The sequence below is a fragment of the Furipterus horrens genome, unplaced genomic scaffold, assembly GCF_987537825.1.
Source record: "Furipterus horrens unplaced genomic scaffold, mFurHor1.1.pri manual_scaffold_4, whole genome shotgun sequence".
Taxonomy (NCBI): domain Eukaryota; kingdom Metazoa; phylum Chordata; class Mammalia; order Chiroptera; family Furipteridae; genus Furipterus; species Furipterus horrens.
The window spans coordinates 35,980,170-35,993,576 of NW_028327174.1; the positions used below are offsets into that span (position 1 = coordinate 35,980,170).

The 13,407-nt window shown below is 39.3% G+C and overlaps 1 protein-coding gene across 1 annotated transcript in view; it reads left to right on the forward strand.

Moving 5' to 3' along the window:
* SSPN (sarcospan) overlaps window positions 1–12,745 on the forward strand; it is a 37,794-nt gene extending 25,049 nt beyond the window's left edge. Inside the window, exons 2-3 of the mRNA XM_090272939.1 lie at window positions 2,289–2,375; window positions 8,737–12,745. Of these exons, the coding sequence (XP_090129065.1) occupies window positions 2,289–2,375; window positions 8,737–9,102 (453 nt within the window). The 3' untranslated portion in view covers window positions 9,103–12,745. The remainder of the gene's footprint in view (window positions 1–2,288; window positions 2,376–8,736) is intronic.
* Window positions 12,746–13,407: the final 662 nt, after the last annotated feature.

Below are 13,407 nucleotides of genomic sequence, written 5' to 3' on the forward strand. Positions count from 1 at the left end.
AGCCATGTTATGGGCTACACAAACAACTTAGTATCATTATTTCCAAACCTTCCAGTCCTCTGCTGAAAACCTGCCTCCTTGGGTCCTATCTTTTTCACTTTCTTCTTGGACTTCTCTAGCCCATGCCATGCTCACATCTTTTCAATCTTTACCTCTCCACTGGGAATGTCATCTACTTACTGCTGTTAGACCATGCACCTCGTCCTAATGATGGAAAACCTTGCAAACAGCCTCTCCCAAAGAAGCCTTGGCTTTTCTGCTTCACGGCCCAATAGAAACCTGAACAACTGCCAACCTGGGAACCCAATAGGGCATAAGCAACTTAGTGATGTTGTAATCAAGGAGAGAATAGGGTAGATAGAGGCCTTACCTTAAAATGCTATGTTGGCTTGTAAGTCAATAGCTCTACTACTCTAGCAGGGATGGTCTATAGTTTGAAGCTGGCCTCAGGGGTAGGAGTGATGAATATCACCAAATCAGTCATTTAATGACTTGCTAGGTGACTCACAGTCACCCTTCCAACATCTCTAGGAAAACTGTACTTATAAGAAAATGCAATACTGTTGCTTATGTTTTCCTACTCAGGTTTCCAAACTTGAGTAGGACTAGACATTCTTTGATTAGAAATTCTACACAACAATTAAAACAACAACAACAACACCACAGTGCACGAAAAAGAAAATCTGGTTTGACTAACCAGTTGAGTATCTTTTTTCTCAAAGTTGCCATTCCTCCTACCAGCCTTCTTTCAGCCAGGCACATCCCCTCTCTTTCCATCACAGATGCTCCAGAACTTGGAAATTGCTTTCTATTTCTCCTTCTCCAGTGTCCTTCCTTCACCCATGCTATAGCCAAGATGTACAGATTCTGCTTTTGCTACACTTCTCCTTTCCGCCTTTCTCTGACTTTGCCTGTCACTGTCTGATCACTGGCCCACTTGGTATATTAATCTTGCTTTGGTTAGTAAAATAATATCCTGATGGTCTCACTGCCAGCCCACCTGACGCTGCTGCTTATTTTCCTGAAACATGTCTTCTTAAAAATATACACTTTATTGTTCATGCTATTACAGTTGTCCCAATTTTTCCCCCTTTGCCCCCCTCCACCCAGCCCCCACTACTCCCATAGGTAATTCCCACACCATTACATGTCTTTTTGTAAAAAAAAAACAATTTATTTATTCATTTATTTTAGAGAGAGAGGAAGGAGAAAAGAGAGAGAGAGAAAGAGAGAGAGAGAGAGAGAGAAACATTGATTTGTTGTTCCACTTAAGCATTCACTGGTTGATTCTTGTATGTGCCCTGACTGGGGATCAAACCTGCAACCTTGGTGTATTGGGATGATGCTCTAACCAACTGAGCTAACAGGCCAGGGACTGGAATGTGGCTTGAATTATGAGATTTCCCTGCTCAAAAATTTTCAAGGGTGCCCCACCACTTACTAAATAACTCCTACAATGCTAGATTTTCAAGCTACCTTTTCTAGTAGTTCTGTATTTTAGTATTTTTTCCAGGTAGCTCTGTATTTTATTATTTCAACTTTGGATACATACTGGCTGCTCTTTCCACACAATTTGTGTCATCTTGGCCTTGTACTACTGCTCATGCTGTTTCACTCAAGCTACCTGGTTTGAGTGCTGGTTCCATTATTTACTAGTTTTGCACTTCTGTTTCTCTGTTTATGATATGACAATCATAATAGCACCTACTTATATAGGGGTTTGTGATAATTATATGAAGAAATCCATACAAAGCCCTTAGAAGAGTTCTGGCACAAAGTAAGTATTCAGTAAATGTTAGCAAACATAATTATTATCATCATCCTTTTAAGGACCATTTCAAATCTACCTCTTCAGTCAAGTCTTTTTTAATCGTCCGACTTTATGTTATCTTTTTCCTCTTTTTTTTTTTTTTTTTTATGCGTCTCTGAATAGCATCTGACATATAATGCCCTGCCTCAGAATAGTGTGTGTGCTTATCTTGACCTGGACTGGACTGTATGCTTATTGAGGTTGAGGAACTTTTATTCATCATTGGAAACTCCAAAGGACCTTATATAGCACCTGGCACATCGAAAGGACTTAATAAATACTGGCTAAATTGAAATAATTTGATCTTACTATTTTTAAAACTCTGTGCCACACGTTGAAAAAAATAGCAAATAAAGATAAGTACATGAAATGGACACCTTGATAACAAGGATGTTACTGGTGCAAGACACTGAGATTAATGCCATTAGAATGCACGACTTGCCTGATAACATCCTCTCCTGCCTGTTCTCCATTGCAGGTCTGCTTAGTGGCCTATCTCGGTTTGTTTATGCTTTGTGTCTCATATCAAGTTGATGAAAAGACGTGTATCCAGTTTGCTATGAAAGTAAGTTGTCATTTTTCTTTTTCTTTTATCGTCACATAGAAAGAAACATAAGTACAAAATAAAGGAGTGCTTTTTAAAGGAGCAGCATATCTGATTATTCCAGAAATTGCATTTTTAGGCAGGCCAAAAAATGTTTTAGGAGGGCATTCATCCAGACTCCAAATGTAATGCTAATTTTTTTTAAAGTCTTGATTTCCATGAACTGGGTTGGCACGGAGCATATGAAGTCTATCCCTCAATGCCCTTAAAAGGAATATTGAAAATTCATCAGTTCAACAAAACATTTTGCCAGTGAAAAGATGCCTATATAAGTGCCCACTTCCATGTCTTGGGGTTATTTGAAATATTTTAATAATGAAGCAGTCTAAATGTATTTCCTCTTGTAGGTGGGATCACTGAGACATAAAAGGTACACTGGGTGCCTCCAAATGATCTGTGCCAAGAGTCCGAGGGCAAACATGGCAAGGGCTGGGATGTGCATGGTTTAGCGTATGTGTGTATCTTTTAAAAAATTTATTTATTTTTATTGTTGTTCTATTAAAGTTGTCCCAATTATTCCCCCTTTGCTCTCCACTGCTCCACCCACCTCTTGTTCTCAAAATCTATCCCCACCCTGTTGTCCATGTCCATGGGTCATTTATACATGTTCCTTGACTAGACTCTTCCCCTTTTTTCCCTCCTTCTCCCCTGCAACCCTGGTTGCTGTCAGTCTGTTCCTTGTCCCCATGCCTCTGGTTCTATTTTGTTCGCTTGTTTGTTTTGTTCATTAGGTTCCTGTTATAGGTGAGATCACATGGTATCTTTCATGTGCATGTAGTTTTTCTCTTTTAGAGACAGTGTGCTCAGTTGGAGCCAGTTCAAGTACACAGCATGTGCACCACACATAGAATCTATTCCAAAGGGAAATATGGGCACACCCTTTCAGAGTGTAGGGAGATAAACACGCAACTTAGCAATCAGGGCTAGTAGAAATCAAATTTCTACATTTTCTTTCAACTGCTGTAGCAGAGAACAAAAAGCTTTCTGTAGTTTTTTGTTTTTGTGTTTGTTTTTGTTTGGTTTTTAATTTTTTTGGTCCACTCACATCATTTACTTCTCTTCTACAAGAAAATACATAAAAACTTGATACTCCTTTTTTCACAAAAACAAGAAAGCATAAGGCATAAGAGTAAGGTAACTATATTATTTGGAAATTACAAAGATGCAGAAAATAAGATGTTATTATATTCTAGTATAATTGAAGCTGTTGACATTTAAAAAAACAAATTATTGAGATATATATATATAATGTTATAAAAAGTAATTATTAGAATAAAAATGCTCACATTATATTAACTACCAAAAAAGCTGGCTAAACAAATATGTATAGCATGATCCTACAGGAAGAAAGTAGCTCTATATGCTTTAAAAAAAATAGTTACTTATGAATGGTGGGATTATAGTTGCATTTTGTAGTTTTTTTTCTCTAATTTTTAAATGTTATTCAGTTAGATATTACTTTTCTAATTAAGAAAAGATTAATTTAAAAAATGGTAGAGTTAGAATTTTGATGGATATGCCTACATTTGGAAATTTTACTCTTTTTGAGGGTGTTCCTTAAAAGAAGGCCAGATAAAGCAGACATCAGCCCATGTTTAATTATTTTGTAAGGCAAGACTTGGTGATGATTTTTTTTCAAAGGCCAGAAAGCCCAGTAAGAAATGATCTGTTAAATTACAGGAACTTCATTCACCAGGTTAAACATGCTCTAAACTAGATTCATCAATGTACGTGAAAGGCCTTCATTTCCTCCTCCAGATGATCCTAGGACCAACAGAGGCAAAAGCATCAGCTTCACAGAGGCCCCCAAAAGCCATCTCAACATCTGCAGGTAAAATAAGGAGCAAGGGGAAAACAAAAAACAAAAAAAAAAGTCACTGCCAATGTCCACCAGGCTGAGAATTCCCCACTAGGAACATCTCATTAGCTTTCTTTATTTTCCCCCACCTGTGACAGATATCGACAAATACTGAGGCACTTTTCTCCTGCATGTGACCTTTAGTGATGCTTCCTGCCAACTCTCTAAGATGCCCGCTATATTATCTTCAGTTAGAAAACGACCTTCAGTCATGCTCAAGGTTTTCCAAAGGCACAACAGGTTACAGCCGACTTCCCTTGTTCTTCTCGCACCATTTTATGGGGAAGGAATGAAATACATCTTCACGTGGTGTTTCTCACTAGCTTAACCATATTTTAGTGCCCCGTATAGAAACCTTGGCCTCAGCTTTGAGAATTTATTTCCTCTTATAGGCAAGCAATCAGGTGAGGATGACAGCATCTTATTGTAGCCTGCACAAACACGCACTTTTTCTTAAGAGGCAACAGCCACGGGGGCTTGTCTTGTCCTCCCAAGCATCAGGGGGCATTGGCAGGCCCTGGACGCCACCAGCACGTTCCTTCTCTCTCCTGGGGCTCTGCCCCTGGGCTTGGCAGGCCATTCCGTCATACATTGGGCCTCCTGCCTTTTCTGTGGCCCGGCTTTCTAGGAGCTCACCTTGATGATTTTCAGAAACGTGTCTGGTTCACGTGCCTGCAGAAGCACTCCAGGGCACATTCCCCGCAAGGGCATTTAAGGCTCAGTTGCCTCATGCCCTCATCCAGGAGGCCCCTAGGCTGCAGCTGCCGTCTCCTGCCTGCCACCGGGGGAAGGTAATTAAATCGAAGCCCAGCCGCCCTCCTCCCGAAGTCACCGAACATTGAAGCTGCAGCGGGTACCAATTAGAGGCAGACAGCGCGCTGCGCCGAGCAGCGCCTGGGCGCTGGGTTACATAAGCGCCTGGGGCCACCGCGCCTCCGCCCGCCCACCCGCTGCCCAGCGCCAGACGCACACCGGCAGGACAAATGCGTCCCCAGCCAGGCTTTTATCAAGATATATCTGCTCAAACTCCCAAGGTCATCGTAAACACTTTCACTGATAGTTTATTCATGCTGGATAGGTAAAACAAGCCACTTGATTTTAAATTACAGATTCTAACCCAGAAGCTTGTTGCTGTCAGATGAGCTAAAGCCATGAAGGAAAAATGCTACAGCGCTGCAGATGTAGCCCATAGGCTTTGGGGGATCAAGTACATATTTATGTCTTGAAATGGATAAGAAACTTGATTCTGTGGCTCACTCCTGTTTACTTGGCCAGATGCTTTCACGGAGTGGGGGAAGCAGAATCACAATGTGTGAGATGCCACCACTGAAAATGGTAAGGGGCATGGCTTTTGTTTGTGCTCTCCCTGGCTGCTAGCACATTTAAGGTGCTCAGTTAAAACTGAGCCATCTCCATGTTTGTGTAAGTGTTTACATCCTTTCCATAAGCTAAGTTTGCATTGTCATTCCCACATGACAGAGAATAAGACAAAGCCAATAGATTTGATAGCCTGAGTCCTGAGAACTGACAGTTTTTCACATCCCTACTAGTTTGTTTATTTATTTTGCAAATACTTAAATAGTGCTACTGTGTATCAAACCCTGTTCTAAGTCCCTAACAGATATCAACTCTTTGGATCCTTATAACAGTCAAGTGAAGTAGATGCTATTATGATCATCATTCCAAGTTTACAAATGAAGACACAGAAGTACACATGGGATTGCTTAATGTGCCCAAGGTCCATAGCCAATGAGGACGGAGCCAGGATTTGAACTCGTGAAGTCTGGTGCCCTGGTCCACGCTCCTAACTACCACCCAGTACTGCTGTACAGTTATTAAATGTCTTGGGCAAATCTTTTGACCCCTGTGCCGAAGTTCATCTTTTTCAAATAGACACAGTTCTGCCGTGGCTGGTGTGGCTCAGTGGATTGAGTGCTGGCCTATGAACTAAAAGGTCGCCGGTTCAATTCTTGGTCAGGGCACATGCCTGTGTAGTGGGCCAGGTCTCCAGTTGCCTCTGATCAATGTATCTCTTGCACGTCTATGTTTCTCTCCCTCTTTCTCCCTCCCATCCCTTCTCTCTCAAAATAAATAAATAAAATAGACACAGTTCTCATTTTAGCAAATGGATTTTTGTGATGGTTATGACAATATATTTTTGCAACTATTTGAATTATTTACAGATTGAGAATGGGGGATTATCTCAGTTAATTCTAGCTATTGCCCCAATGAATGCTGTAGAAATGTGCTATCTAAGGATGTGTGTGTATGTGTTGGAGGTAGAAAAGTTATTACAATACCCATGCACTCCCCAGTTCCCACTGATGGCAATAAAATGTGCAGAGAAAACTCCATTTGGGACTGTTCTAATAAGTAGATGACTCTCAGGTGGGAGATTATTCCTTTAATCTGGGCTTTCCCTGCTGGTAAACACATAGATGTACCCATCCATGTTCCCAGAGCAAATAATTCCAAGATCTATGTTGGCTGCATTGGAAAGGCAGCTACAATGGGCACACACACACACACACACAGCACAGCCCGGACAATTTAATTTGGCTCCTGGCACCAAGAGTTTGAAGTCGGTCATCAAGCTTGAATGTTCCAGAACAACCCAGAATATTTTGAATATTCTTCCCCAATGGCCTCTCAAAATAAACCCATACTTTTTATCCTAAGCATGCCAGTGTTTGCAGAATGTATGGCTACTAAAAATCTTGGGAATAGGGCCAAGGCAATGGCATTCAATAACACAAATTAAATATTTCCTTCTTAAATTTTGTAAAGGTGTCATTTTGTGTTTATCTTGTTCCCTTTCTCCAAGGGAGACTAAACATGCTGGGAATAAGTTATGCCTATTGTATCCCTGAGATATAAGATGTTTCAATAAACTGTTTCACAGGTGGAAAAATGTGGCTTATATTTGATATTTCCTCAAGTGATTGGAAAATTAGAAATAGTGTACATGGTTAAGATAGCTTTGAGGAGAAGATCCAAAAAGTCCCTACAATCCTTGCTTGTCCATTTGTTGCAGGACAAAATGGTGTTAACCACTGTCTTTCTGTGCTCTCTGAGGTACAGTCTAGGCAAATCAGATACATGCTTAGGCACCACAACCACATGTGCGTGTGCACACATGCACACGCATACCCACATGCACATGCACACCACTCAAAGAAAAAAATGAATTTTTAAGTATTCTATCTTTAAGATTTGGAAAAGCTTGAAATTGTTAATGTGTGGAAAAGCACTCGTTTGGAGGACTTTCGTACATATAATCATATATGTATATTTTTATTTGAATTACATACAGTTGGAGGTAGGAGGAGGGTGAAATATTTTTAGAGCTACTTTAATCTGAACTTAGACTTGAGTGGAACTAATTTTACATTGGGAAGTTCACATTGACCAGAACTGCTCCTTGTAAGGAACAAGTTTTGACTATAGTAATATAAATCTTGCACTGTGTTGAGTATACTAGTCCCCAAAACTAGGGACTCTTTCTCTTATTTAGATCTTCAGTAGGCAAAACTATGATGAGAAATGTGTTCGGTTACTGAGATCAATCACAAGAACATTTTTTGTTCTATAAAGTGGTTTTTATTGTGGGCATGTCAATGAGCACTCACAATTTTTGATCCAACTACCTCAGGTGTAAGCTAAATGTTTGAATTGTCTGGGATTCCATGTTTCTTTAACAGCAGAGTTAGAACTTGAACCAGATTTTTCCATCCCAAGGCTAACATGTAGACAGACCAATAGTGTTCAAACTTGGTGCCTGAGGGACAATTCAGAGTTGGTTTTCATGCTCAGGAACTATATAGTTATAGTTAAATTTGGGATGAGACTTGTAGATGATGAAGCTGACATCAAGTCACCTACCTTCTAGAGCCATAATTTTTTTGTCTCCCAGCAACCACTTACTGGAGATCCTGGCATTCCTGGACACAGTTTGGCAACCATACATTGAATATAGTATTTTTTCATAATCCATGTTGCTTGTTCAACCACTAATTGCCAGTTTTGGCTGACATAGTCTTTACATTATAGAAATGTGTTCTTTACTTTCTAGCCTTGTTTTCATTTTTATATCAGCAGCTCTTGAGGTCAAAACAAGCATAGCATGCCTTTCAGGGGTGTCTCTTGTGTTTGGGATTTATCTAAGCTACTTACTGCATCCATACACCAACATCCCACAATCAAACAAATATTGTTGGCTCAGTTCATGAAAAGCACCCAACGTCTGTAGGGCAAATGAAAATAGGATCAGCACTTAACGATTCCTCCCTGACAAATGAACACAGAGCCATTTCCATATCTTGGGTACTACGTTTCTGGGGAGAGACAGCCCTTCCACCAGGGAACTTCCGGGGAGAGAAGAGAAGGAACAGCTTTTATTCATTAGCTTTCTCAATAGCCATTCAACGCCCTTTGTAACCGGAAAGGTTTTCTTCTTTCCCACAGTTATTGTACTTTCTGCTGAGCGCCCTTGGCTTGGTGGTCTGTGTGCTGGCAGCTGCGTTCGCGGCCCACCACTATTCACAGCTCACCCAAGTTACCTGTGTGACAGCGCTGGACTCCTGCCACTGCAAACTGCCCTCCTCGGAGCCCCTCAGCAGGACCTTTGTGTACCGGGATGTGACTGACTGTGCCAGCATCACTGGCACTTTCAAACTGTTCTTACTCACCCAAATGGTTCTTAACTTGGTCTGTGGCCTCGTGTGCTTGTTGGCCTGCTTTGTGATGTGGAAACACAGGTACCAGGTCTTTTATGTGGGTGACAGGATGTACTCCCTAACAGCCTCCGAAGGCCAGCAGCAGAAGGTCTAACGTTCTTGCTCAAAAGGGGAGAGAAAACAGCACACTGACTAGCTGAGGTTAAAAAGAAAAGGAAAGAAAGGGAAAGAAAAGGAAAAAGAGAAAGAAAAGGAGTAAGAAAAATAAACTTTGACAATAACTAATAGTCACTGTTCTAAATGAATATTTTTATATTTTTCAGGAAATGAAAAAGCATTTCTTCACATTTCTGTAGTATTTTTTTTACAAATTTTTATGGGAAAAATAAGATCCAAATTGACTTTGGGATATTGAAGGGACACAAATAGGGAAAGAATAGCATAGATTTATCTTTACACTCGGGAGTTTATTCCTAATCCTCATTTTACCCATCACTTTTCTAATCTTTCCTGTTACTCTACTTTGATGGTGTGAATTAGCATTTCAGGCCCACTTGCTAAATTTTGCAGAGGTTCTTCTAGGCCCTCCTGCCGCCCACCAGGACATCCTCACTATGTCTCAGAGAAATGCAGTGGGTAGGGAAAGAGCTGAACAGCCAAGTTGACTCTGTTTTCCCTGGTAGAGATGCCTTCAGGCCATGAAACAAGTTAAAGGAGCAGAATAAAAAAGGAGGAGACTTTGCAAAAGACTAAATAATTATGAACACCTGGGCTGGGGCAGTGGCCTTTTCTCCTCCCCTCCCTTGGCTGGGTTCTGGAAGTAGATCGCTTACTAAATGCTTCAGGCGATTGTCTAGGTCTCAATAATTGAAAGTTGGTATTAGTGGTATTCTTAATGATATAGAAGGCTTAAAATAATTACATTATGCTTCTGTTCTATCATCTAAAACAAATCATTAAAACCAATTTCTAGCTAATTGTTAATTATAATTATGCTCTGAAGTCTATTTAATGAGCCTGGTTGTACTTCCGTAGCACAGTCAGTATTAGGAGACACAACTCGCACAAGAGAAGAGGCTTAAATGCTGTTTCTTCTGAAAGCCAAGCATTACAAGGGAGAAAAAATTTTTTTATTAATAGCTCAGGTTAAATATACTCATTTAAACAAAAGGAGCAATTGTAACAGGAATGTTTATACAAATATAATAGTACATTTGTGATATGTTGTAAAGTATCTCTCTTGGCAGCTAAATACTTTTGAGAAAGATTGGGTGATGTCAATGTGCTACATTCATGAAACTGTCTTTGATAAGCAATCCTATTATTGATTTGTATGCACAATCAACATAGAGGCAAAAACTAATGTTTTGAGGTTCTTAGTTGAGCATGTGCACATTGACTTGGGTAGGTTTTAAGTAATTGACATAAAAAAAGCACAAGTTTCCTATGGTGGGACTTTTCTCTCTTATTATTGCTACTATTAAATTTAGACCAATATCAATATTTTAGGAAAGGAGCTCAGAATGCAAATTCATGAAGCATAAATGTTATCAAAACCTTCTCTCTTTGTATGCTCTGTTGAAAGCAGAAATCCAAGATAATTGACTTCAATTTGCCTTTCTACATTGCTTATATATTTCACTAATCATGAAATTCTATTCTAAAAAACATTTTCTTGCTTGCCTTAGAAGACAGAGGAATAATTCCACTGATTATGATAATAGTGTTGATTTAGACAATGTAAATACCCAAATAAATAGAAAAATATTAAATCAGTTGGAGGATTGTAAATATCTTTTATGTCCTCCAGATAAAACACCCGATTAACAGATGTTAAAACCTTTTTATGTATTGGCTTGCTTTTTAAAAATGGCCTTCCTACACAGTAGCTCAGGCCAAAAAGGCACACTGGAGGGTTTCGAGGATAATACTCCGGAGCAGATCTTTGATCACACACAAAAATTATATCGACAGAACACCAAGCATTCCAATGATGACCTGAAAAATACTTTGTGCTCTGTTAAAAAAAAAAAAATCTCAATAATTGAATCCATGTGATTTTGGCAGTTTTCTGTGTAAAGAAGAAAATGACTGAGAATCTGAAATGTTGTAGGCTGTTTTTTAAAGAGTGAGAAACTAGTGCTTTAATACTGATTACTATGAATTCAGCACCAATAGAAGCACACCCAGAATACCTTTAACAACATTTTATAGCAAACACTATAGATTTTTATATTCAGAAATTAGGATTCTACAGAACACTAAGGTGCTGTATGCTTTACAAGTGATTCACAGGGTATTTCAAATAATAGAATACTTTATCTGATGGGCTTCCTTTTTGTAAATAATGCAACCAGTAAGCACTGACATGGCGACAAGCTTGACAATAATCAGGATATTATGTATATATGAACAGTGGTTTTGCTATTGTGTAATTGAATCATTCTTAAATCCCCAAAGAAAGTAAAAGTAAAGAAAAGAGCAAAGAAAAGACTCCTGTTCTGTGAACTCAATGTGTATTGATATGTGTAAAAACTGTGTCCCATGAATAACAAACTGCTTTGGGCTTGATTTGAAGTATTTTGAGTTTCTGTTTTGCAAATATTGAAGATACAATAACGGCAACAGAAAAGGAACAGATACACAGCTTTACACTTAGCAAAATGTTACATTTAAAATCTGACAGGAAGCCAAGATGGTGACTGTCTCCTCTAAACCATAACACAGTAAGATTCGTGCAATCCTCCGCCTCTCCCCACTCCTTCAGGAGAACTAAATGAATCAAGCCTTTGGAAAGAGGGGAAACAGCCCAGACTTGGCAATACTTGAAAAAGGAGGAATACAGCAGCCTGAACGTACAGACTTCGTCACTGAGCCCACGCATTCAGTCTGTGCCTTCACGTGACCACCATCTGTGCCTCCCGCACTCCATGCAGATTTGTGTAGGCAGCTCCTGGGAGCCCTGATTAAAAATATAGCTACCCCAGGCCCTAGAAACTGTAGTCAACTAACAGGCCTACCTTTGCTTCTTCTTTGGACTAAAAGTCTATATGATCTCTCTTAAAGGGTTTCCAGCTCACAACATCGATGTGTTGTTCTGACAGTGAGAGCCAATTATATGTGTGCTCTCTATTCAAGTCCAGGACATCAGACTCTTTTATTACTCATGTACTCCCCCTCTTGCATGCAGTATATCTTGAATATGTTTATAGATTTCTAGCAAAGGGAAGGGCAGAGGGTATACAAAGAAAATTCTGAGGGACAATGTAAGCAGTATTTAAAGAAAATCAGAAAGGAACTTGAAAGAAATCCTGAAAAACCAATCACATCCTATTGTCAAGTACACCTTGAGATTTTGTAGGAATTGTCTCTGAATTATTGCTATATAGCCATAAATTTTTATAAATCATGTTGGCTTTCAGTTATTATTGTTCTCAAATAACTTTATCGTGTTTTTAGATGGACACTGTATATTCAGGATAATGTTTAAAAGAGCTGATGGCCGAGTATATTGACTCACAGTGGAAACATTCATTTGGATGACGACTCTGATTCAGCCTGTGAAATGAATACCTTGATTTGTTTCTTCTGACTTCCTACTACTTGGTTATCTCAAATGATTATCCCTTTCAAAAACACTGGTCTGTACTTTGGTGTTGCGATTTCATTCTCTGGGCACTGATGAAACAGTAAACAGAAAGCACAGTGTTGCCTATATGTTTGAGGTGGTTGTTCTTAAAGGCAATGTGTATCATGCAGATTTTCTTTGTTAATAAAATTTTCATAACCTCTGAAAACACCGTGTTTGGTCGTGCTTTAAAGTATGGTACATTGCACATGAACTGATACAGTGTATGTAAAATCTGTCCAATTAGTGTTTACTTCAAAAATCTGGCTTTGTAATAGACCAGAACTAATATTCATTTTGACTCCTTTCCTCCAGTGACTGTCTGTTTTGATACACTGCATCCATCGTAGAAATCGAGGTGGTAAATGCTCCCCAAGCAAAGGGAACCAGAGCTGGAAAATATCTTGCCAAAAAGTACTTAGAATACTGACCTTAATTTATATCCATTAATGACAAGTAAAGCTTGATCTAAAGAAAGGGATACGTGCTGAGCCTCACATGTTTGATCACATTATACATTTCATTACATAGACAATCAGATGGCCTATTTCATTTCTAACCTGAACAGAGGAAATCCTTACTGACTCTGAGGCAATTTACATAGCTGATTATACTGTCAAATGCAGTGATTGTTTTTGTTTAATTTAGTTAGAAAAGTTTATAGAATGCAAAAGGAAAGAGATGACGATTTAGGGCACAGGCTCTGAACTGGGTTTCCTGTCCTTATTGTCAAGGCTGTAGGTCTTAAGGTTGAAAACCTGCCACTTTCTAGCTCTGTGACTTTGGATAAACCATATAGTCTTTAGCTTCCTCTTTTATAAAGTGGAGGAA